Here is a 27,100-nt window from a genome sequence, read left to right on the forward strand (position 1 = left end):
GCACATCCTGCAGCAACAAGTATTTCTTCATTTGGTGATGGAGGGAATTAGAGGTGTTAAAAAGTGTAGAGGGAGAACTTTGCTTGAATAAAGTAGACAAGTTGAAATGTATGCAGGGGGCAACAGCTTTTCAAATACGAAAACACCTGCACCAAGTAGACGAGAATGGAGAGCCGCATCAAACATGTCGTGGGACTTATACAACACCAAGAACATAAACAGAGCTGAGAGCTATTCCTACGCCTCGGCTCACTGTAATTCATAGACCCCACGCTCTTGCCGACACCACCTTGCCTTTACGTGAATTATTTTCCGCTATTATCCGTCACGCACGGCACCACTCTATTGTGTTCTTCTTTTTGTTCGTGCTGTTTTAATTGTGCTGCTCTAACGTAAAAGTGCAACAGTTACTCCTTGATAATGAGGGCAATAAGTATCTAGCCTCTGTTGGTTGCTCTTGAAGAGATACAGCTGATATTGATGCTGTCAGTCTCTGATGTGACGAAATGATGTAATGGCAAACATAATAATGTATTTATGTCAAGGTTATATATACACTCCTGGAAATGGGAAAAAGAACACATTGACACCAGTGTGTCAGACCCACCATACTTGCTCCGGACACTGCGAGAGGGCTGTACAAGCAATGATCACACGCACGGCACAGCGGACACACCAGGAACCGCGGTGTTGGCCGTCGAATGGCGCTAGCTGCGCAGCATTTGTGCACCGCCGCCGTCAGTGTCAGCCAGTTTGCCGTGGCATACGGAGCTCCAGCGCAGTCTTTAACACTGGTAGCATGCCGCGACAGCGTGGACGTGAACCGTATGTGCAGTTGACGGACTTTGAGCGAGGGCGTATAGTGGGCATGCGGGAGGCCGGGTGGACGTACCGCCGAATTGCTCAACACGTGGGGCGTGAGGTCTCCACAGTACATCGATGTTGTCGCCAGTGGTCGGCGGAAGGTGCACGTGCCCGTCGACCTGGGACCGGACCGCAGCGACGCACGGATGCACGCCAAGACCGTAGGATCCTACGCAGTGCCGTAGGGGACCGCACCGCCACTTCCCAGCAAATTAGGGACACTGTTGCTCCTGGGGTATCGGCGAGGACCATTCGCAACCGTCTCCATGAAGCTGGGCTACGGTCCCGCACACCGTTAGGCCGTCTTCCGCTCACGCCCCAACATCGTGCAGCCCGCCTCCAGTGGTGTCGCGACAGGCGTGAATGGAGGGACGAATGGAGACGTGTCGTCTTCAGCGATGAGAGTCGCTTCTGCCTTGGTGATAATGAGCGTCGTATGCGTGTTTGGCGCCGTGCAGGTGAGTGCCACAATCAGGACTGCATACGACCGAGGCACACAGGGCCAACACCCGGCATCATGTTGTGGGGAGCGATCTCCTACACTGGCCGTACACCACTGGTGATCGTCGAGGGGACACTGAATAGTGCACGGTACATCCAAACCGTCATCGAACCCATCGTTCTACCATTCCTAGACCGGCAAGGGAACTTGCTGTTCCAACAGGACAATGCACGTCCGCATGTATCCCGTGCCACCCAACGTGCTCTAGAAGGTGTAAGTCAACTACCCTGGCCAGCAAGATCTCCGGATCTGTCCCCCATTGAGCATGTTTGGGACTGGATGAAGCGTCGTCTCACGCGGTCTGCACGTCCAGCACGAACGCTGGTCCAACTGAGGCGCCAGGTGGAAATGGCATGGCAAGCCGTTCCACAGGACTACATCCAGCATCGCTACGATCGTCTCCATGGGAGAATAGCAGCCTGCATTGCTGCGAAAGGTGGATATACACTGTACTAGTGCCGACATTGTGCGTGCTCTGTTGCCTGTGTCTATGTGCCTGTGGTTCTGTCAGTGTGATCATGTGATGTATCTGACCCCAGGAGTGTGTCAATAAAGTTTCCCCTTCCTGGGACAATGAATTCACGGTGTTCTTATTTCAATTTCCAGGAGTGTAGATGGTTAACGAGCAATACAACATACAAAATGCGTTGTCATTGTACCTCAAGTTGATCTCATATTCTTTTGTTTTATTTTCCATGGAGTATAACGGACATCCACAACAGCTTCGTTCCCTGGGGAGAATACGCGGTGATCATCAAACCGTAGGTGTGAGTCCGTCCTGAGCGTGAGCACCGGTGCAGATTCTGTCTGAAAGTCTGGAGACCACGAAAATAACAGTGCGTGGTGCTACAAGCGTAGCAATAAGTGCCACTGCTTGCGAGAGAATTTAATAGCTTTAATAACATACTGAGGAACCCCAAGAGAAGAAGGCAGCACTCTGAAAAGAGCAACACAATTGTATTGCTCAACAGTTACGGTATCAGATATGGAGCCCTATCCCAGCTGCAGTTTCTGTGAGGATAAGAAAGGCCACTCCGCTATTCGCGCTGGAGGGAGGGAGGGAGAGGGCCGGCCGGTGTGGCCGTGCGGTTCTAAGCGCTTCAGTTTGGAACCGCGTGACCGCTACGGTCGCAGGTTCGAATCCTGCCTCGGGCATGGATGTGTGTGATGTCCTTAGGTTAGTTAGGTTTACGTAGTTCTAAGTTCTAGGGGACGTATGACCTCAGAAGTTGAGTCCCATAGTGCTCAGAGCCATTTGAACCATTTTTTGAGGGAGAGGGCGACGGAGAGGGAGAAGGAGAGGGAGAGAGAAACCACAATAAGTCTAATTCGAGAGTGTAAATCGCCAGTTGAATCCAAGTACAATTCTTGTGTTTTACCACTACGTCACTTCACCTGGTAGTGACATTCTTGCTCATCGTACGCTGGCTAATGTTAGGTCTGTAAATTCTGTAAATCAGACGTCCATTGCCCACACGCTTTTAAAAGAAGGGGAGTGCGTCGTCCACAGTAGCAGTTACCAAAAACTAGCAAGATACTAACTGTGGTAGTAATGGCTGCAACACAAAAGTTAACGAATTCACACAGGAAACTGAATCAGTGGTATTACCATTTCCCAAACTGTATGTAGGATGGGTCTGTGATGATACAAGCCGTAAGGTGTGACGCAGAGGGACAAATGTATGAATCAAGACTTGAAACCACCTGGTCGACATCTGCGCTGTCAGCTCAAAAGTACCCGGACACTTATTTGTGAACATTGCGTTGTATCCAGTCTTCGCCTTGATGAAAGCTTGAGCTCTGCCGAGGACACATTCAATGAGGTGTCTGAATCTCTGTGGAGGATGACTGATCATTCCTCCTCACGAGGCGACATCAGGGAAGGTAGTGACGTTTGCCGCTGAGATCTGCAGCGAAGTCGACGGTCCGTCTCATCTCAAAGGGTTTCCATTGGGCTCAGGTCGGAACTCTGAAGAGGTAAATCCATTTCGGGAATGTTATTGTCCACAGACCATTGCCTCACAGATCATGCCCTACGACACGGTGCACTGTCATTGCTGATACAATCAATCTTCGTCTGCGAACTGTTCCTCTACTGCACACAGTACACAATGCTGTAAAACATGTTCGTTTTCATATCCTTCGGCATTTAGAGTTTTCTTAAGTGCAGTTAGGGGACCATACGCTAACCATAAAACACCCTAATACCGTGACACCACTTTCTCCGTATTTCACTGTTGGCACTACACGTGACGGTAGGTAAGGTTCTCCAGGCATCCCCGTACCCAGACTCTTCTGTCGGACTGACACAGGGTGTAGCACGATTCATCACTCCGTATGACTCATATTTAGTCACACCGTCCATTGGCGTTGCTCTTTAAACCAACTCGAACGTCTCTTAACGCTGACTACACAAATGTGTGGCTACGAGAAGCCGCTCGACCACTGTACCACATTCTTTTTAACACCCTACGCCCAGTGACTGCGCTAATTGAACTGTTGGTAGCACTTTGGAACTCACGAGCCATTCCTTCCACTCATTTCAGGTGCTTTTTTACAACAATCCTCCGTAATGCTTGACGGTCGCTGCCCGTCAGTACATGATGTCTGCATGGTCTTGGTTTAGCTGTAGTTGTTCCTTCACGTTTCCTCTTCTCGACTTGGGCAGCTTTACAAGGGTTGAATTGTCCCTGATGGACATGTTATCCAGTGGACATCCAATGTCTATTCCACGTTAGAAGTCAGTTGGTGGATCCATATCGTTTTCACACTTCTGTGAAAACGATATGAATACATCTGCTTTATGCAAGTAATATAATATTTTGCAACACATGTCGCTTAGCCACTTCCAATTTTTAATTTGTGTTTATTTAGTCATTATCACATCATTTCCTTTCGACAAGCCCGAAACCAGTCGTGTGTTAAATGAAATCACCTTCTACTGTGACTGGTAGCGGTTATTATTCTATACCCTATTTTACTTCTTTATTGTTCGTGCCTACATATCTACAGCCGTCTGCCGCTTGGGGGTTCCGAATTGTTGCGTGTAACATGACGGTGTGTAACGTAATAGGTCGGTGCCTCAGAAACACCGTGCTGTAATCGAGTTTCCAATTCGAGGCGTTCGTCTATACATGGGGCACCCTCCCCTTCAGCATGACAATGCCAGACTAGACACGAGCGCTGCAACATTTGCAACAATCCTACGAACTGAGTTCACTGTCATCGATCATCCACCATACAGTCCCGACATGGCTCCATCTGATTTTCCTCTGTTTCCAGAACTTAAAGAACACCTTCAAGGACTCCACTTTGATAGTGATGAAGCGGTGCATGCAGAGGTGAGGTTGTGGCTCCGTTAACAAAGTCAAACATACTACAGTGACTGTATCAACAAACACGTCTCTCGTTTGGAGAAATGTGTTTACCGCCAGGAAGTCTACGTTAGAAAATAAATATGTAGACATGAAGAATAAAAATTTATAGTGTTGATAACGTTTGTTTTATCTACAAAGGGCCAGCCGCTCTGTCTGAGCAGTTCTATGCCCTTCAGTCCGGAACCACGCGGCTGCTACGGTCGCAGGTTCGAATCCTGCCTCGGGAATGGATGTGTGTGATGCCCTTAGGTTAGTTAGGTTTACGTAGTTCAAAGTCTAGGGGACTGATGACCTCAGATGTTAAGTCGCATAGTGCTTAGAGCCATTTACAAAGCTTTAAGAGTTTTCACACAAAAATTCGGAGGCATTACTTTTCAGTCCGCCCTCGTGAAAGGGGCAGTCAAGTGAGAATGAAACACGTGGAAAAAAGTAAGTAAACTATTCATTTTTTCAAAAGTGATAGCCGTAACTGTTGGTACATTTAGTCCACTGTGAGGCAAGATGGTCAATGTCTTCAAGGAAAAACGTTTGCGGTCGCCTAAGGAACCATGACTGTACCCAGGAGTCCATCTCTTCGCCCAAAGCAAATCGACGGCCACGAATATCTTTCTGCAGGGCTCCAGTATGGATATCGCATGAGGAGAGATTGGAACTGTATGAAGGATGTGTAAGGGATTCCCACGGGAACTTCTGCAGCGTAGTCGAAACAACCTTAGTAACACATGGGCCGACCCAGAAGTTTCGCCTGGAAGACCTTATACATCCTCCACACAGTCCCCTCTCCCCATGCGATTTCCACATTTTTGGAATCCTGATGAAAGACTTTCGTGGCTGTCGATTTGCTCTGGACGAAGGGGTGCATGCCTGGATACAATCATGGTTCGGTATGCGACAGCAAACATTTATTCATGTAGGCATTGAAAATCTTGTCTGACAGAGGGATAAATGTGTTAACAGCTACAGCGATTACTCTTGAAATAATAAACAGTTTACTTACTTTGTTGTCTGTCTGTCTATCTGTCTGTCTGTCCGACTGTTAAGACCCTTTTTTTCGGGAACGAGTACACTTATCGAGTTGAACTTTATCTCACATCTATGGTCTATGGTCCATTGGAGACGCAAAAGTTTAAGATTCTACGTCAATGCAATCAAAAGATACGGCCATTTATGTCCCATATTTTGACACTTACAAACTCACTCGTCAAAAGCTATAGGAAAGTAGCAAGTTTTCAGAGAACAAAAAAGGTAAAAAAATCCGAAAGTTGTAAATTTGTAATTATACCACACAAAAAATATCTTTTTGGTCGTGTTATCCGACTGTCTGTCTGTCCGTTTGTTAGACCCCTTTTTCTCAGGAAACGGTACGCGTATTACGCTGAAATTTATGCCATACACTGAAGTTTACGGTCCCTTAGCCATATAAAAAATTTAAGTTTCTACGTCAATGCAATACAAAGATACGACTATTTATATCACATATGTTGACATATTGCCAGTATCGATAACAGGCAAAAATGTCGATTCCCGGGATGGATGAACTATTTGTATAATTATGTTCCTGGGTTGGGTTGTTTGGGGAAGGAGACCAGACAGCGAGGTCACTGGTCTCATCGGATTAGGGAAGGACGGGGAAGGAAGCCAACCGTGCCCTTTCAAAGGAACCACCTTGGAATTTGCCTGGAGGCCGAGCGGTTCTAGGAGCTTCAGTCCGGAATCGCGTGACTGCTACGGTCGCAGGTTCGAATCCTGCCTCGGGCATGGATGTGTGTGATGTGCTTAGGTTAGTTAGGTTTAAGTAGTTCTAAGTTCTAGGGGACTGATGACATCAGATGTGAAGTCCCATAGTGCACAGAGCCATTTGTGCCATTTAGGGAAATCACGGGAAACCTAACCAGGATGGCCGGACGCGGGACAGAACCGTCGTCCTCCCGAATGCGAAATCATGTTTCTACGGAAACCTCGATGCGCTAGTGCTACCCGTACTTATCCCCATTTTTTCCATCTGCTTCGTTTTCATTTAATTGCCTCATACACTTTTCTTCCGTGTCCGCAACGCCACCAAAGTCAGTCCCGCGGTGGACACTGGTTATAATGAGTTGGCTTATGAGTATAGTTATTTTAGTATTGACACAGTTGCCTGACGATAAGGCTTTTTGCGTCGAAATACGGTGATCTGACACACTGTAAGCAAGATATGACTGGTGTAAAAAGTTCCGCTCATGTGGCACCTCGTATGCGGTTAGAATGAACTTGAATTTCGGCGCAGTACTTACGGAAGATTTCACAGGCTCAGAGGCAATCTGTGGCCATTAGGTGTGAGTGAAAGGAAATGAAGGGGAGTAAGGCGGTGTGAACGAGGAGAGTGGAGCATCGCTGCGAGGCACTGAAAGCCACAGCCACAGATAGGGGAGCAGAGGGACCGCCACTCCCCCTTCCAACCCGCCTGACCTGCTGACGGCGTTCCCATCTCCTTTATTAATTATTCGCAAAGCGATCTTGTTTAGCTGAGCGTGGCTAATGGATGCTATTCATCTGGTAATCTGATGCACCTGTATAGAGGCTTTCCCACTGTTCCTCTCGGTTCCGCAACCTCCTTTGCAAATTCTGCCACGGTTTACTAACGCAATCAGTAGTCAATGACTTCTGCTTAATGATACGCGCCATTTCTCGCGTTGAAATCGTCCTACTGGTTGTGCATTCTGCAATACTTCCACGGAATAATAAAGAATTTTACTTCACACAATGGCCTAGGTATTTAAATAACTTGACTGTGTCAAGCAGGACACTGGTAATACTGTATCAAAACATTAAAGGTTTGTGCTTCCTATTCAGCGACATTAATTTACATTCTGGGAATGTGCCAATGGCGAAAATTAAGATGTATACAAGCTATTAGCACTTTTACAACAGTACAGGCATAAAAACGTCCCCGAGCAAGGTGCTCCCACACTTAAGGCACAACAGCTGCATTCGGGAGTCTACACTGTCTACACCCATTTGAACCACCATGTTATATCCATGTTTTCGCCTCCCTCTATGTTTTCTTCCCCCCCCCCCCCCAAAATCTCCTACACTTCCCTCTATTACCAAATTAACGAGACCTTGGTGCCACAGAATGTCCTATCAGCCGAACACTTCTTATAGTCAAGCTGTGCCATAAATTCCGTTTTTCCCTGGCTAAACGTGTAGCTAACAAAAACACTAGTCGTGCTATACTGTGTCATGTTTCACATCAAGAAATTTGTGGAGTTGCACTAATAAAATACACAGACAAAAAAAATCGCAAGAAGGAACTGTGCGACATAAACAATTGGTAGGCGTGTTTCTACATCTGGCAAATGACGTCATTTCAAATTTCGTGCCAGTCGCATAAAAGTGGCGCTAGTAGCGCCACTACAAAGATTGCTTTAAATACGCGTTGTTACCTTTGAGATTGGACATAGTGAGTTGGTGTTAGACAAGAGTACCTTTGGGGCGACAAAGACGCCATTATCTTTGAACGAGGTCGTGCAATAGAGTTTCTGCGATATTACAGAAAGACTTGGCAGGAATGCAGCCACCGTACATGAATGATGGCAGCGGTGGTCGCGAGAATGTACTGTCTCAAGTAGACGGACGGCCACATGGCACTACCGAGAGGAAAGGCCATTGTGTTGGACGTATGGATCTGGAGCATCGTGTTGCGTCTGCAGCAGCAAGCTGAGCAGCAGTTGGCACTCCAGTGACACAACGAACTGTTACAGATCGTTACTTCAAGGACAGCTCCGAGCCAGATCCCCTGTAGCGTGCATTCCACTGACTCCAAACCACCGCCGTTTGTGACTTCAGTGGTGTCAAGCGGGAACTCGTGTTTTTTGGTGAAAGCTGGTTCTGCATCGGTACCAGTGATAGCTATACGTTGGTTAGAATGAGGCCGACTGAGGATCTCCAACTAAACTGTGTGCGTGCTAGACACACTGAACCTACACCTGGAGTTACGGTCTGGGACACGATTTCGTATGACAGCAGGAGCACTCTCGCGCTTATCCTACGCACCCTGAATGCAAACTTCTACGTCAATCAGGTGATTCGACCTGTTGTGCTGCCATTCATGAACAGCATTCCACGGGGTGTTTTCCAACGGATAACGCTCGCCCAGGTGACGCTGTTGTAACCCAAAATGCTCTACAGAGTCTCGAAATGTTGCCTTGGCGTGTTCGACCACCAGATCTGTCACCAATCGAGCACATATGGGACACAGTCGGGCGGTAACTCCAGTGTCATCCACAAACGGCATTAACAGTCCCTGTATTGGCCAACCAAGTGCATGGAACTCCAGTCCACAAACTGACATCCGGCACCTGTACAACACAATGCATACTCGTTTAAATGCTTGCATTCAACATTCTGGAGATTACACCGGTTGTTAATGTAACAGCATTTCACACTTGCAATGGCTTGTCACGCGCTTACATTAACGTGAGATCTTACAATGTTAATCACTTAAATATGTTACCTACACGAATGTATACCGAAATTTCATTACTCTACATTAATTATTTTATGATGTTGTGATTTTTTCCGTCTGTGTACTTCACATCAAGAAAAGTTTGGTGCTGCACGAATGAAATACACACATCAAAATAGTTTAGCATCACCTCCGTTCCGAGAGTTCCGGAACCTGTACAGAAAATTGGAATACAGATCAACATAAACATCATTTAGCCCTTTCTATTGATCATGAAAACCACACATTGCATGTTGTACCACCATACAGCGAGACCTTCAGAGGTGGTGGTCCTGATTGCTGTACACACCGGTTCCTCTAATATCCAGTTGCACGTCCTCTTGCATTGATGCATGCCTGTATTCGTCGTGGCATACTATCCACAAGTTCAAGGCACTGTTGGACCAGATTGTCCCACTCCTCAACGACGATTCGGAGTAGATCCCTCAGAGTGGTTGGTGGATCACGTCGTCCATAAACAGCCCTTTTCAATCCATCCCAGGCATGTTCGACAGGTTTCATGTCTGGAGAACATGCTGGCCACTCTATTCGAACGATGTCGTTATCCTGAAAGAAGTCATCCACAAGGTGTGCACGATGGGGGCGCGAATTGTCGTCCATGAAGACCAATGCCTCGCCAATATGCCGCCCATATGGTTGCACTATCGGTCGAAGGATGGCATTAACGTATCGCATAGCCGTTACGGCACCTTCCATGACTACCAGCGGGGTACGTCGGCCCCACATAATGTCACCCCAAAACAGCAAGGAGCCTCCACCTTGCTGCACTCGCTGGACAGCGTGTCTAAGGCGTTCGGCCTGACCTGGTTGCCTCCAAACACGTCTCCGACGATTTTATAGTTGAAGGCATATGAGACACTCATCGCTGAAGAGAACGTTATGCCAATCCTGAACGGTCCATTCGGCATGATGCTGGGCTCATCTGTACCGAGCTGAATGGTGTCGTGGTTGCAAACATGGACCTCGCCATGGACGTCGGGAGTGAAGTTGCACATCATGCGGCCTATTGTGCAGAGTCGGCCGGAGTGGCCGAGCGGTTCTAGGCGCTACAGTCTGGAACCGCGCGACCGCTACGGTCGCAGGTTTGAATCCTGCCTCGGGCATGGTTGTGTGTGATGTCCTTAGGTTAGTTAGGTTTAAATAGTTCTAAGTTATCGGGGACTGATGACCTCAGAAGTTAAGTCCCATAGTGCTCAGAGCCATTTGAACCATTTTTATTGCGCACAGTTTGCATCGTAACACGACGTCCTGTGGCTGTACGAAAAGCATTATTCAACATGGTGGCGTTGCTGTCAGGGATGCTAATCCGTAGGTAGCGGTCACCCTTGGGCGGCCTGAGCGAGACATGTCATCGACAGTTCCAGTCTCTCTGTATCTCCTCCATGTCCGAACAACATCGCTTTGGTTCACTCCGAGACGCCTAGACACTTCGTTTGTTCAGAGTCCTTCCTGGACGCCATCGAACCGCGGTATTGACCGTCTAGGCATTGTTGAACTACAGACAACACGAGCCGTGTACCTCCTTCCTGGTGTAATGACTGGGACGGATGGGCTGTCAGACCCCCTCCGTCTAACAGGCGCTGCTCATGCATGGTTGTTTACATCTTTGGCCGGGTTTAGTGACATCTCTGAAGAGTCAAGGGACTGCGTCTGTGATACAGCAACCCCAGTCAACGTCTATCTTCAGGAGTTCTGGGAACCGGGGTGATGCAAAACTTTTTTTGATGCGTGTTTAATAAAAAGTACGGGTCGGCATAAAACGTAATTGCACAACGAAGTAATACCTCAAAAATGTAATGATAGACGACATTTCCTTATGTAAGCGAAAATCGGAGACAAAATGCACCGCCGAAAATGTTTCCTCTCAATAAAGCGACACGTAGATGGGAATATAAATACGGTTCATCTAGCAGTTGCACGATTGGAATTGAAATACCCGTAATAAACCAGAAATTATAGTTAAAAGTGAATGACTAGGCCTCGTATTTAGGTTGAAAAGCAACCGTGGATCCTCGGCAGTACACAGCTGTGAGTACGAGGCCAGCGGATGGCGTCGGCGACGACTTTTGCTAGTGGGAACAAGGCGGCCTAATTTTGCACGGCGGTGACAGGTGCGCTTAGCTGGGAGGGGCTGTTCTCACGTGATGCAACAGGAAGGCCGCAGAAAGCGGCGCCCGCGACGGCGCCAACCTCTCTCGCTGCATCCGCTCGACGCGCCTGCCCGCCGCCGCCGCCACCGCCGCCGGAAATTACATTCCACACTAGTAACTAATCGCCACACACTCTTCTTTTTTCACTTCTGACTCGAATAAAAAATTTAAAAAAAGAAAAGGTAACATGTATGTTCATAAACAGTTCTGCTTTTCATCTTTATTTGACTGATTTAAAGGACAGTTAAATGCGCCAAATTGTGTCTCAGCAACTCAAAGACCGCGCACTGTTGGTTTCAGGTTTCCAGCTAAATAGCTAGGGACTGCAATTACAAACAACTTAAATCGGAACTACCATGCAGAAAATGCTGTGGCGAATCAGAGACTGCATTTTATTGGGAGAATACTGAGAAGATCTTGTTGACTTCCATCTACACAGAGAGAAATGACCATCGAAAAAAGACACATCAGAGCTCGCAGAGAAAGAGCTAGCCATTCACTTTTCCCATACGCTTTCGAGAGTGAAGAATGCATTCCAAGTTGAACGGAGAACTGCTTTTTGTGATGTTGTCATTGCTCACTTTGCTAATTCTCGGTGTACTTTAGGCTGCAACTTAGATCTGGGGTTGAATTTAATGTTGCCAATAAGCGAACTACGTGTATTTTAACAAAAATTATGGAGAGAATTTAAGAGCGGAAATATTTAGCCGGCCGCTGGTGGCCGAGCGGTTCTAGGCGCTTCAGTCTGGAACCGTGCGACCGCTACGGTCGCAGGTTCGAATTCTGCCTCAGACATGGATGTGTGTGATGTCCTTAGGTTAGTTAGGTTTAAGTAGTTCTAAGTTCTAGGGGACTGATGACCTCAGATGTTAAGTCCCATAGTGTTCAGAGCCATTTTTGAAATATTTAATTTGTAATTCATTGTGCATTTGAAGTTGTAATTTAGATCTGCAGTCGTGCTCAAGTGTGTGTTTTTCGCCATAACGTTTTATGTATTTAGACAAATGTAATGTTACGTACAAAGATCAAACTACAGACATCTATTAACCTATAAATTATTTAAGTAGTGCTAATAAGCGAGTTTTGTGTATTTCAACAAATAATCAAGACCGTTTAGATGTAGAAATATTTGATTTGAGGGTCCACAGAACTTGAAAAGTGTGTAAAATCTTTCATATTTCGAGAAATAATACAATTCTATTTTCCCATAATTTTCTTAGAGATCTGAATTACACTTTCATCTTGCGGTAAGCAGCCTGTGTGTGTGTGTGTGTGTGTGTTCGATAAATGATAAACTAATTTCATCAAAGAGTTTACTTTCGAGACATCGACTCTGTATGTTTCAACTCTGTCATAACATTTAGTTGTGATATATGTATAAACATTAGAGTAGTTTTCACTGTGAATTACGAAAAAAATACGCTGTTTCAGTTGTACTTCGCAATAAAATCGTCAAAACGCCTTCTTCCTTCTTTCCTTCATTTCTAATATGGGTATGCTCAGTTTGTTTGTCTTTTGGCTGTGTTGTGTGTATAAGTGTTTTCACATCGCATATTTTTAGTAATTTTAGTGTTATTAAACAGTTTATTACAGGAAATCAGTCTATAAACGTTTAGAGAGCCGTGGCATCATAGTTCTGATTAGTAAATATTGCAACCTTTGTCAATGGTAATTGTACATAACCTCTAGTAGGTTTGAGTCAGTTTTGATAAAAGCAGCCCGCCGCGGTGGACGAGCGGTTCTAGGCGCTCAGTCCAGAACCGTGCGACTGCTACGGTCGCAGTTTCTAATCCTGCCTCGGGCATGGATGTGTGTGATGTCCTTAGGTTAGTTAGGTTTAAGTAGTTCTAAGTCTAGGGGACTGATGACCTCAGATGTTAAGTCACATAGTGCCTCGAGCCATTTGAACCATTTTTAATAAAAGCAGTAATGGTAAATAAATACCATCGATTATAATTCTATAGTGCATAACATGATGTATTATCCTTGTCCCTCCTAAAATTGAGCTTGAAAACAATTTAGAAGGGGATATATTTAAACGAAGATTAAATTGTTGACGAGTTGTGAAAGGATGCGGAGGAAGAGCTCCAGTTAGCATTCGTAATGATGACCGGTGAATGTAAGTGCTGCCACTGAAGAAATAAATACAAAGTTCAGAGAAAACAATATGCGAACAGATTGAGACACATAAAAGCTACCCAAAAAAACCGAGATTCAATCCGAAAGGAAGAGGAAACAGGCTGCTTAAGGACTTCAACTTTGTCAAGTGACTACAACATTTGCTTACAATCACGAATACCCTTCGTCAGGTAGAGTAAATATCTACTCCAAAGTATCTGTTCAGATAAAAGAAACAACCTGGCCAGATTAAACTGGAGAAAACAAGTAAATGTGTAATTTTCGCAGTTTCATATACTTGTTTTCTGACTTCGAGAAGGAATAGTTTCGCTGGATATCGAAGCTCTGAGCTAGCTGCACCGTGCATGCACGAAATAATCTCTAGCATAACAATAAAGTTATCTTTTAGTCTTCCTAATGTTGTGCGTTCCTTTACGAATCTGAAAACAGCTTTCTCGCCAAAGTGGCTTAAGTGAAAGGATTTTTTAAAATATGATAGTCATCAGAAAGTGTTAAAGGCATTGATCGTGAGTTAGATAAGTAGCTGTAAATATTGGTGATGTATTTCGAACGAGTTGCAGCAAAAGTAAAGCACAGAACTCTATTTGGCAGATGTAGCCTTCCAATGTCGTCATTATTCTGCATATCTTCATGTCGCTTTCTTCATTTGTTACAAGCAAATGCCAGGGTTCTTTTAAAATCAAAACTGAGCTATGCTCACATTCAGATTGACATTACAGACAGTTGTGATTGTTTAGCTACTGCATCTTCAGGTTATTTTAGGATATTAGTAATTTATTTGACGTCCGTCCAACATCTGCATTATCAACACCTCCACTGTCATGATTATCATAGGTAGTATCAAGGTGATCAAAGCCTTGCTGCCCATGGACTAATTGCTTTGCTAATTACCCGGACCACAAGACCGATAATTTAGCAAATGGGGCTTGACGATGGTGGAAGCAACAGCACTATCAGCAATAACAGGCTTCGGGACTTGCTCGACATGCCATGAACACAGTAAAATTGAACGCTTGTCAAATCTTACAATTCTCTGACATATCCGCAAATGTACTGCCCATCAGAAAATGTAAGTGAATGTTGTACACTTCTGTGGTATACAGAAAAATGTATTCTTCGAAAATTTGTGCGAAGACTCATCGACATACACGGCCTTATGGCGAGGTTTCGACTGTGTGACCGTCGTATTCACTTGTGCACAAAACACATCGACGAACTGATTTGTTATTTTACACATCCTCACTTCAGTACAGGGAGGGACATTACTGTTCTACATGTCTTTTAAAAAAAAAGCTCTAACGAAGATCATGCATGACTAAACTTCAGATTCCAGAAACATCTTCTTCACTTCAGAGATAAAGCTTAAAACTTGCTCAACTTTTACTCAACTTTCCGACAGCAAAATCACCTAAAATCTCGGTTTTTATGTTTGATCATGATCCCTCCATCCTTCCAAATCTCCCCTAACCCCAGAAGAGGGGAACTGTAGCAGTTTTTAGGTTGGTTTTTCAAATATCAATTATGCCTCACGGTGCCATCTGTTAATATAGCTCAGTGAGAAGTCCTACAGCTTTTTGAGACAGGATGATAGCCTATATCCGTATTGAGTCCACATGGTGGGCAAATGACCGTTGTTACAGAAAATCGAAACGTTGGCATACAGAACTTCGGAGACTTTCCATAAAAGTTTTGCCACATGTCTGGTTTTTCACACATTTACGATCCAAAATATGCCAAGAACTAATATAAGAGAATTTACTAAGCGAAGAACGGTGATTCATAGACATACGATGTGTACAAAATTCTTTGTTACTTTAAGTTAAGGTGACGCTGTGACGATGAGACATTGCTACAGCAATTAGTTGGCGCAGTTTATTATCTGCAACTACAATGTGCTTTTTGAAAGCCTTTAAAGACAGTTTAGATGTTTAAGCGTCACTAAATATACTGAGACAACCCGTCACCGGATAACGATATGCACATATACAGATGGCACTACTATCGCGTACACAAGGTATAAGAGGACAGTGCATTGGCAGAGCTGTCATTTGTACTCAGGTGCTTCATGTGAAAAGGTTTCCCACGTGATTATGCAGAACGACGTGAATTAACAAACTTTGAACGGGGAATGATAGTTGGAGCCAGATGCATGGTACATTCCATTTCGGAAATCGTTCGGGAAGCCAGAATCCGAGATCCACAGTGTCAATATTGTGACGAGAATCCCACATTCCAGGCATTACCTCTCATCACGGACAACGCAGTTTCCGACGTCCTTCACTTAACGACCGAAAGCAGCAGCGTTTGCATAGAGTTGTCAGTGTTAACAGACAAGCAACACTGCGTGAAATAACCGCAGATATCAACGTGAGACGTACGACGAACGTTTCCGTTAAGACAGTGCGGCGAATTTTGACGTTATTGGGCTATGGTTGTAGACGATCGGTGCGAGTGACTTTCCTAAATCGCCTGCAGCGCCTCTCCTAGTCTCGTGACCATATCGGTTGGACGCTTGACGACTGGAAAACGTGGTTTGGTGAGATGAGTCCTCATTTCGGTTGGTAAGAGCTCGTGGCGGGGTTCGAATGTGGCGCAGACTCCACGAAGCCATAGACCCTAATTGCCAGCAAGGCCCTGTGCAAGCTGGTGGTGACTCCATAATGGTGTGGGCTGTGTTTACATGCCTTTGGTCCAACTGAACCGATTATTGACGAAATGGTTATGTTCAGCTACTCGGAGACCATTTGCAGCCACTCATAGACTTCATGCTCCCAAACAACGACAGATTTTTTATGGATGACGTCGTAGGTTATTTGACTGTTTTCTGGAAACTGTCTTAAATGATTACTTATGTCATTTTGTGCTTCCAACGCGCTTTTTTTTATTTCAGTGTTCTTTAATAAAAACAGAAATGAAATTCAAATTCTCTGAAAGCCCGCTAAAACGCTCCATTCGAGTCACGTAATGCCTGTGACGTCACTGGCTAGTTTGCTGTCCTACTGTCGTAACGCTAATTTCAGTGATGTCTTGTTTTGGAATTGACGTTTCGAAAAATGGGTTACAAATCGTGTGTAGTACCATACTGTATAAATAAATCTATAAAAAAACCTGAAAAGTTGTTATTAAGTGCTTGCACTGTACCGGTAAATTGCCACACGTCGACGCAAAAGTTCAGTAACTTACTTACAAATGTGTTGCAGTGTGAATTTGACAACTAACTTACTTCCGAGACATGCTCTCCCACTGTCACATCGAAGGATAGCGTCATTCAACGAAATTAAACTCCTAGTGAAAATTGTCGGTTTACCCAACTACATCTCAACTGATTGGTAGCTCAGTTGTTACAGCGGCAAACCGTCGAATTTTACAAGATGGATGTCCGTATATCGCTGGTACGAATCTCCACATCACGTTCAAAAAAATAGTTTCTAGTTTATGTGATCGCACACTTTTTACTTTATTAGAAACTGTTTTTTATCTTCGTGACGTCCAGCTAGGATCCTCATTCTTTACACTTTTGCAGTTTCACCATCTTACATAAAGAGGAAGTAAGTCTGCTTGATACAATGACTTTAGTTTACACTCGCAAATACAGCAGCTCTTACGTTTGTGTCACCTGGGTGTTGTACACGGTTTGTATCTCTCCGTATAACCTCGCCGACCTACACCTCGTTGTACTGTGGGCGTAAGGTGGTCTCTTCGCCACTATCAATGTTCTCCAAAAAGTGAATTGTTTGTTCGCAAAGTAAATTCATTTAACCTTACTTGTCCATTTCTCAGGCTAAGATTAATGTGGAGCTATATATAATACACCCCACAATCGAACTAACTGTTACAATCAGTTCTTCCTGCGCTATTTTTGACTTTGTGTAAAACTACTGGCCATTAAAATTGCTACACGAAGAAGAAATGCAGATGATAAACGGGTATTCATTGGACAAATATATTATACTAGAACTGACATGTGATTACATTCTCACGTGGCCGTGCGGTTAAAGGCGCTGCAGTCTGGAACCGCAAGACCGCTATGGTCGCAGGTTCGAATCCTGCCTCGGGCATGGATGTTTGTGATGTCCTTAGGTTAGTTAGGTTTAACTAGTTCTAAGTTCTAGGGGACTAATGACCTCAGCAGTTGAGTCCCATAGTGCTCAGAGCCATTTGAACCATTTTTACATTCTCACGGAATTTGGGTGCACAGATCCTGAGAAATCAGTACCCATAACAACCACCTCTGGCCGTAATAACGGCCTTGATACGCCTGGGCATTGAGTCAAACAGAGCTTAGATGGCGTGTACAGGTACAGCTGCCCACGCAGCTTCAACACGGTACCACAGCTCATCAAGAGTAGTAACTGGCGTATTGTGACGAGCCAGTTGCTCGGCTACCATTGACCAGACGTTTTCAATTGGTGAGAGATCTGGAGAATGTGCTGGCCAGGGCAGCAGTCGAACATTTTCTGTATCCAGAAAGGCCCGTACAGGACCTGCAACATGCGGTCGTGCATTATCCGGCTGATATGTAGGATTTCGCAGGGATCGATTGAAAGGTAGAGCCACGGGTCGTAACACATCTGAAATGTAACGTCCACTGTTCAAAGTGCCGTCAATGCGAACAAGAGGTGACCGTGACATGTAACCAATGGCACCCCATACCATCACGCCGGGTGATACGCCAGTATGGTGATGACAAATACACGCTTCCAATGTGCGTTCACCGCGATGTCGCCAAACACGAATGCGACCATCATGATGCTGTAAACAGAACCTGGATTCATCCGAAAAAACGACGTTTTGCCATTCGTGCACCCAAGTTCGTCGTTGAGTACACCATCGCAAGCGCTCCTGTCTGTGATGCAGCATCAAGGGTAACCGCAGCCATGATCTCCGAGCTGATAGTCCATGCTGCTGCAAACGTTGCCGAATTGTTCGTGCAGATGGTTGTTGTCTTGCAAACGTCCCAATCTGTTGGCTCATGGATCGAGACGTGGCTGCACGATCCGTTACAGCCATGCGGATAAGATGCCTGTCATCTCGACTGCTAGGGATACGAGGCCGTTGGGATGCAGCACGGCGTTCCGTATTACCCTCCTGAACCCACCGACTTCATATTCTGGTAACAGTCATTGGATCTCGACCAACGCGAGCAGCAATGTCGCGATACGAAAAACCGTAATCGCGATAGGCTACAATCCGACCTTTATCAAAGTCGGAAACGTGATGGTACGCATTTCCCCTCCTTACACGAGGCGTTACAACAACGTTTCACCAGGCAACGCCGGTGAACTGCTTTCCTCATGTCAGCACGCTCTAGGTGTCGCCACCCGCGCCAACCTTGTGTGAATGCTCTGAAAAACTAATCATTTGCATATCACAGCATCATCTTCCTTGTCGGTTAAATTTCACGTCTGTAGCACGTCATCTTCGTGGTGTAGCAATTTAAAGGCCAGTAGTGTATTACGCTTCCAGGAGTCGAACACGTGACTTCATTATCTGCAGGCGGATGCGTTACCCGTTGCGCCACCTAACGTCTGCTGTATCTCTGTTGAGTGTCTTCTATAGAGGAAATCAGCACTAAATTCTGCCAAGAATAGTTTTATTGTGCTTTGGGTCGTAGCTCATGACTGTTAGTCGACAATCTAGTTATAATATACGGATCCATTTGCGAAAGTCCTACAGTTCCTTAGTTTTGAGCGATTTTAATGATGTTGCAGGGAGCAGGGAACAAAATATCCGTCGTTGCACAAATCGCCTCTCTAAATGGGTGGGGCATAAAGACATCAACTTTCGCAAGGCTTCCTCAATCAGCGTTCGGAAATTTTCTTTCTATTGTTACTTAAAAGTTGTAATTGCGTTTCTCCATTATTAAATAGCTAAACTGTTTGCAGAAAATGTACGTAAAAACCTCGAAAACTCGGCTAACGCTCCTATAACACACGTATAGCTTCGTCTTACTCATAGCGTGTGACGTCGCCAAAGCACAGCCAATAACAAAGTGTTATCGATCATATAACCAAATCTTGATATTTAATGATTTTTAAGCTTTAATTACACAAAAATAACAGATATTTTGTGAAAATATTGACCACAAATTCTACTTAAATGTTATAATCAATGAGAATAAGAACAATCCGAACCATAGTTTTATCATAGGAAAATACCCTGTTGTTCGCGATTGGTTTGAAGAACACTGTAGACACGAGCGAATGGTTTGGCCACCCACATCAGCAGGCACGAATTCCATCGACGTTTGTGGGACGTAAGTCAGTTCGTGCACAAAATCCTGCACCGTAACACTTTCGCATGGACGACTATAGGGGCAGCTCGGATCGATATTTCTGCAGAGGACTTCCAAAGACTTGTTGAGTCCATACCACGTCGGGTTGCTGCACTACGCCGTTAGTGTATGTAGCCAATTTGAGGGTATACAGGCTGGAAATTTTAACATACAGATGTGACACCTCTGGCAGTCGAGCTGAGCCTGGATGGCAGATACGAGTAGGTCATGTTCCATAAAAACACAGGAGAACTGCCGTAAGTCAGTAACATCTTGCCACGATATTTCGGCACAAAGTCTTTTGGCCATCTTCAGGTGAGTACAGCTGTAGAAGGGACGCCGGGAAAATTTCAAACATCACAACGAGTAGGTCAATTTATCAATCATATTGGCTGGCGAGTGATAGAGTGCCAGTCTGTCGGCAGACCATGGGTGGGAGATCTGAAGAATCTGTTGGCTACGGAAAAACTTTCTGCATCAAAGTAGGATAGGACAGCACGGGCAACCCAAAGCTTTGCGTTATCCTATTGAAAGAGACTTCGAAGATAGGGCACCGTCAACAGCCTTAATACGTCAAAAGAGTAACGGCTGCTGTCCAAATTACTGGTTTTGTGAACCAGAGGCGATCGTATTGCGTACCCAGTGGCACCGTATACCATCGCGACAGGTGCTGGGCCCATATAGTGGTGATAAATGCAGTCTGGCATCGTTTGTCCTTCAAGAAACCTCTAAACACGGATAAATCCATTGTGGGGCTCTACGCAGAACCGGGAGCCGTCCGAACCAGGCGTTGGGCCTGTATGGCGGTGATGAATGCATTCTGGCATCGTTCGTTCTTCACTAAACCTCCAAACACAGATAAGACCATCGTGACTCTCTACACACAATCGAGCCAGGAGCGCGGCCAGTATGGTGGTACTGAATATATTCTGGCATTGTTCATTCTTCACGAAACTCCCAAACACAGATAAGACTATTGTGCCCTCTACAGAGATCCAGGACTTGACTGAGGTGCAGGGCCCACATAGTGGTGATGAATACCTTCGGCCATCGTTCATTCTTCACAAAACCTCGAAACACGGATAAGTCTACTGTGAGGCTCTACAAATAACCGGAACCCGTCCAAGCCATGTTCTGGGCCTGTATGGTGGTGATGAATGCATTCTGGCATCGTTCGTTCTTCTCGAAACCTCCAAACATGGATAAGTCCACTGTGAACCGATATCCGTCTGAGCCATGTGCTACGCCTGCATGGTGGTGATGAATGCATTCTGGCATCGTTCATTCTTCACAAAACCTCCAAACACGGACAAGTCCATTGTGAGGCTCTACGCAAAACCAGGACCTGTCCGAGCCAGGTGGTGGGGCCGCATGGTGGTGATGAATGCATTCTGTCATCGTCCATTCTTCACGAAACCCCCCAAACACGGATAAGACCATTGTGACGCTCTACACAGATCCAGGACTTGACCGAGTCAGGTGCTGGGCCCGCATAATGGTGATGAATGCCTTCGTCCATCGTTCATTCTTCACAAAACCTCGAAACATGTATAAGTCCATTGTGAGGCTCTACGCAGAACCGGGACCCTCCCGAAAAGACGTGGTGCCACTCCTATGTGCAGTGTCGTCGACGGGTGCCCCACTGACAGCGTGCCTCTCTCACAGCTGCCGCTTAAAGGAAAGCCGCAGTGGTAGCCATGCTAACAGTGCTCCAAACGTCGTCGCAGTATTTGTGTGGATGCTCGTCTTGCTGCAAACTAGTCCATTTCCTGACTCAAGATATGTGGCGGGGTTGTAAGATGCTGCTCGGGCAAAACAAACAATCGTTCATCCTCTCAGGCACTAGCAGCGTGGTGCTGCGAAAAGTCGTTTCCACACTCCGTGGCTTCCAGTTCAGAATAGGAGCACTGTCATACTGAACATGAAAAATACCTGATCGAAGTTGTTACTGTGGTTTGAATAGCATCATAATACGCAATATTTCGGGATATAAAATTAATGAACAAGACCAGACTATTCACTGTCTCCTCCACTAGATTGCATAGTCTGAACAATGCATTAAGGCAGGTAAAGCGAACCTGAGCTTTCATCGACATCTACATACATACTCTGCAAGTCACCGTACGGTGCATGGCGGAGGGTATCATGTACCACTATATCACGTACCACTACTGGTCATTTCCTTTCCTGTTCAATCGCAAGTAGAGCGAGGGAAAAATAACTGTCTATAAGCATCCGTACGAGCCCTAATTTCTCTCATCTTATCTTCGTGGTCCTTGTACGTCGGTGGTATAAGAATCGATCTGCTGTCGGCCTGAAACGCCGGTTCTCTAAATTTCCGCAAGAGTGCTTCGCGAAAATAGCCTCGTTTTCCCTCCAGGGATTCCCATTTGAGTTCATGAAGTATTTCCGTAATCCCTGCGTACTGATCGAACCTAAAGGTAACAAATCTAGCAGCACGCCTCTGAGTTGCTCGACATCTTTCACAAAAAACACACTTCAACCGGACTGCAACATACAGGTACGCTATTGTGAAAGTCACATCACGTTCTTCCCATGTTCTACATTTTCCACCCATCTAAATGTCTGCGGGCATGATCATCAGTTTAAGCACTGTAGCTAGATCGTGGAATCAAAGTCCAGCCACCTCTCAACATACAGTGCGCATGTACTTGCAAGACGACGATATGCAACCAAAACTATGTGCACTGGTTTCTTACTAAACTTGTCACTTTTACTGCATTAAAGGTAAAAGGCAGAGACACTACTTGTAGCTTAACAGTTTGGTACAATTGGGATTTTATAATTCTTGACGTCTGTATTTCATCCGCACGTCACTGAATGTTCAGAATGAGAACTGAAATTATGCCTGAATCTTATGGATGTAATGGCAGAATAATGAGACATCGATAAGCTTGACTCGCTTATCACAATCAATTATCGTCGTACGCTGCTTCTGTTGTCAAGAAACGACGTTACACGGGATCTCGATGTCTCCTCGGCGAATTGAACTAATATAAAGCTCTCGAGTTTCCAGCGAATGAGTTGGTCGAATCGGCGTGACGTGTAACACTCAATCTAAACGTGGTGCCATTTTCGAGGAAATTACTTGACTAGAAATACGAGCAATTTATATTGGACGTTACGTAAGTTTACGCAGATGGCAATGATACCTATAATATCTGCACTGGCCTCTGTGGGGAGTTCTGTGGTTGACAGCAAGCTAGCATATGTAACAGAGTCGGCGATACAGCATATTCCACCACAAATATTGATGATAACACGCCAGTACCGATGCACAAATTATGTTGTTTACGTGTTGATTTTAGAAACAGCTGGACGGATGACGACTAGAACTCTTGACATTATGCCTAAAGAGCGTCTAACCGCTGCATGTACGGTCTGACTTTTCATTTCGGATTTGCTCCCTCCCCGGCACAAATGCAAGGGCCCTTACCTCACATCTCAATTTGGTTTTCTTGTCGCCCATAAAGAACAATTACTAAATCAATACTAAGCTAAGTTTGTACTCGGCGATGAACGCCAATTCTATTTCACATATCGCCAGGGTTATTTCAGGGATTATGAACGATACTCTATAGATGACCGACCCGTTGGCTGCAGTGACACTTCGTTAAGGCTGAATCTGCCCCTTCGGCAACTGTAAAAAATAGCTTTTTAAAATTTTTAAGTGACAAAATCCGCCTATCAAGTTTCATTACTTCCCTTCTGAAATATCAATTACTTGGCCTTTTTAAACTGTTACTGAAAGCAGTAATACCGTGTCAGTAAAAGACTAGTGGTTCCTTTATCACCAAATTCTTGAAATGGGTCACCTATCATCTATCTATCCAAGCGGCAATCTGATAAGGCACGCACATAACTTGCTTCAGCGGCGTGATACATATGACGCAGTATCTCCGTGAATCACCAGTTCTCATCAACATTTGATTAAGGTACTGTATACGTGCACGCCACTATCACGAGATCTTATATATATATATATATATATATATATATATATATATATATATATATATATACTACAGTAATCAATCATGACATACTCTATCACAGGCATGCTCAATGGACAACACATGGTACCAGACCAAATGCAAGATATTTCTGAAATAGGCGATAAGTACGACATAGTATCTCAACGCATTTCAGTGACGTCTTCGGTTTGTTTTAACGAAGTAGGAAGATCCAGTCACAGAATCAGCTAAGTTTCAACAACTTTGTGCATCACAGGACAACACTGGCAGATTAGCAAATACACTACATAAGCATATGTAACAAATCATGGAAGTGTATGATGACTCACGCCTTATAAGACGGTTCAGTGGCAGTTTCCACCAAAGATGAGAGAAGCAAGCAGTTGTTATTTTCTGCAGACGGCTATCAATAGTAACTGCTTGCTTGCAGTAATCGTTTCCGTTCGACAGGAGTTTAAATGGTCACATTTTATGTTTCTTATCGATGTTAACATTTAACGTGTAGGTATCTCCTGTAGATTATAGATGTGCTGCATCTCTGCGTTGTTCACATATGCTTCGTGTCAATTTTGCTCAACAAATACTCTAACTTTTAGTTCGTTTCGAATGAGTGAGAGAGGTGTTTCCATAGTCCACGAAATTGACTGTAACAAGCTACTGTAGTAATGAGGCTTTCACGAGTCATACTGAACAAATCTACGGTGGCAACGGTACAGATCCCAGTCTAACTCATCTCCGTCCCGATTGCTGTGCTCGGAACGTTGCATGTTAATGTGCCCGTACTCTCTCGACCACTTACACAGACTCAGGAACATCTGCATACTTATAGCTGCTTAGGCTTCCGCGGGCCAGAGTCTACTGATGAGTAGACCCAGAAGAAGACGACTTGTAACCGTGGCCGAAACGTTGGTTTCACCGGTATAAATTTTTACTTTATGACGCAGTACAAAACTCAGAAAATTTTATACATCAATCTACATACTTGTTACGGAGCCCAGCACACAGTGCATGGTGGAGGGTACCTTTTATCACTACTAGTCATTAGCTTTCCTGTTCCACTCGCAAACGGAGGGAGGGAAAAAGGACTGTTTATATGCCTGCATATGAGCACTAATTTCTTTTACCTTGGCTCGCGGTCCTTACACGAAATGTACGTTGCCGGCAGTAGAACCGTTCTGTAGTCGGCCGCTAATTTCGACGTTCTCAATAGTATTTCACGAAAAATGGTTCAAATGGCTCTGAGCACTATGGGACTTAACTTCTAAGGTCATCAGTCCCCTAGAACTTAGAACTACTTAAACCTAACTAACCTAAGGACATCACACACATCCATGCTCGAGGCAGGATTCGAACCTGCGACCGTAGCGGCCGCGCGGTTCCAGACTGTAGCGCCTTTAACCGCCTGGCCACCACGGCCGGCATTTCACGAAAATAACGTCTTTTAACCTCCACGGATATCCATATGATTTCACGGAATATTTCCGCAATATTCGCGTATTTATCGAATCTACCGGTAACAAATCTAGCAGCATACCTCTGAATTGCTTCGATGTCTTCCTTTAATCTGACCTGGTTGAGATCCCACACACTCGCACAGTACTCAAGAATGAGATGACCTAGAGTTCTATACATGATCCCACTTACAGATGAGTGGCACTTTCCTAAAAATCTCCGAATGAACCTAAGACGACCGTCCGCCTTTCCCACTACCGACCTCACGTGTTAGTTCCGTTGCATGTCACTTCGCAACATTACGCCTAGATATTTCACCGACTTCACTGTGTCAAGCAGTACATATTACTAATACTGTTTCGAACATTATGGGAATCTTTCTTCTACTTATCTGCATTTTTACACATTTAAAGAAAGCAAATAGAAATTCTGTCAAAGTCATCCTGTGTCTTCCTCTGGTCCATAACCGATGACACTTTCCCGTACACTACAATGTTATCAACAAATCTGCTCATTCTATCTTTTAGATCGTTTACATATACAGAAAACAACAGCTATCCTATCACACTTCTCTGGGCACATGCTTTTTCAGTTAAAATTAAACTTCATCTTCGACTTTTAAACACTTTTGTTTATATTGGCAAGGGAATTAGTTCTTTTTCAGCTCCATGTGATGCTTGCAGTCTCAAACCGCGAACGATTTGGAACTAAACCTCCGTCGCGGGAAATTAGTCGGCCAACGACGTGGTATACTGAATCTCCGGTTCATAATTACGAACATGCTACCCCCTTGGAAACTTAACACATCTGATGTTATTGGAGAACTTGTTAGCCTCCCAGAGATAATAAGACGAATGCCAACGATTTTTAGTTAGATCATGCGTATCCACGGCGAAATTAGTAATGTGAATCGAATTGAACTACTTACCTCTTTCCGCCGTTTCACCGTGGGACCTGTAACAAAAATGGAATATTAGGAACTTATTGGCAAATATAATTTCAAAAACATCTCTATTTTACGCTCCGTTGGGCCAGCACCATAGTATACTTCAATATAAGACATAATGAAAATGAATTCTCCAAAACTAGGTAATATATTTCTCTAAGTATTTTACAAAAATGGCCTGTTTCGGCTTATTGCCACTATGAAATTACCTGCCAAAATAACATTGGCAAGATTATCTCTAAGTAAATCGTGGCTGTTTTATGTTTACAGCTGCATTGCTACTAACGTCTAGTTGGAAGTGACAACCATATTGCATCTATAGTAAATTTTATCTGTCGTGTCTTGGTAATCATATAACTTTTCGTAGTTAAGAAATGTAAAAATACGATTTTAACAATTCACTTTTGACAGTTCTTCACTGCGATGCTATACACTCAAGCGCCAAAGAAACTGGTATACGCTTGTGTATTCAAATACAGAGATATAAAAACAGACAGAAAACGGCGCTGCGGTCCGCAATGCCTATATAAGACAACAAGTGTCTGGCGCAGTTGTAACATCGGTTACTGCTGCTACAATAACAGGTTATCAAAATTTAAGTGAGTTTGAACGTCGTGTTACAGTCGACGCACGAGCGATGGGACACAGCATCTCCAAGGTAGCAATGAACTGGGGATTTTCCCGTACGACCATTTCACGAGTGTACCGTGAATATCAGGAATCCGGTAAAACATCAAATCTCTGACATCGCTGCGGTCGGAAAAAGATCCTGAAGAACGGGACCACCGACGACTGAAAAGAATCGTTGAACGTGACAGAAGGCAACCATTCCGCAAAGTGCTGCAGATTTCAACGCTGGGCCATCAACAAGTGTCAACGTGCGAATCGCCGGCC

General features: G+C 44.7%; 1 protein-coding gene across 1 annotated transcript in view; it reads right to left on the reverse strand.

Annotated features, from left to right (window-relative positions):
• LOC124556532 (transcription factor 12) overlaps nt 1-27,100 on the reverse strand; it is a 732,435-nt gene that overhangs the window by 460,755 nt on the left and 244,580 nt on the right. The window contains exon 4 of the mRNA XM_047130486.1: nt 26,189-26,214. Within this exon, the coding sequence (XP_046986442.1) occupies nt 26,189-26,214 (26 nt within the window). The remainder of the gene's footprint in view (nt 1-26,188; nt 26,215-27,100) is intronic.

Source organism: Schistocerca americana, chromosome X (genome assembly GCF_021461395.2).
Source record: "Schistocerca americana isolate TAMUIC-IGC-003095 chromosome X, iqSchAmer2.1, whole genome shotgun sequence".
Lineage (NCBI taxonomy): Eukaryota > Metazoa > Arthropoda > Insecta > Orthoptera > Acrididae > Schistocerca > Schistocerca americana.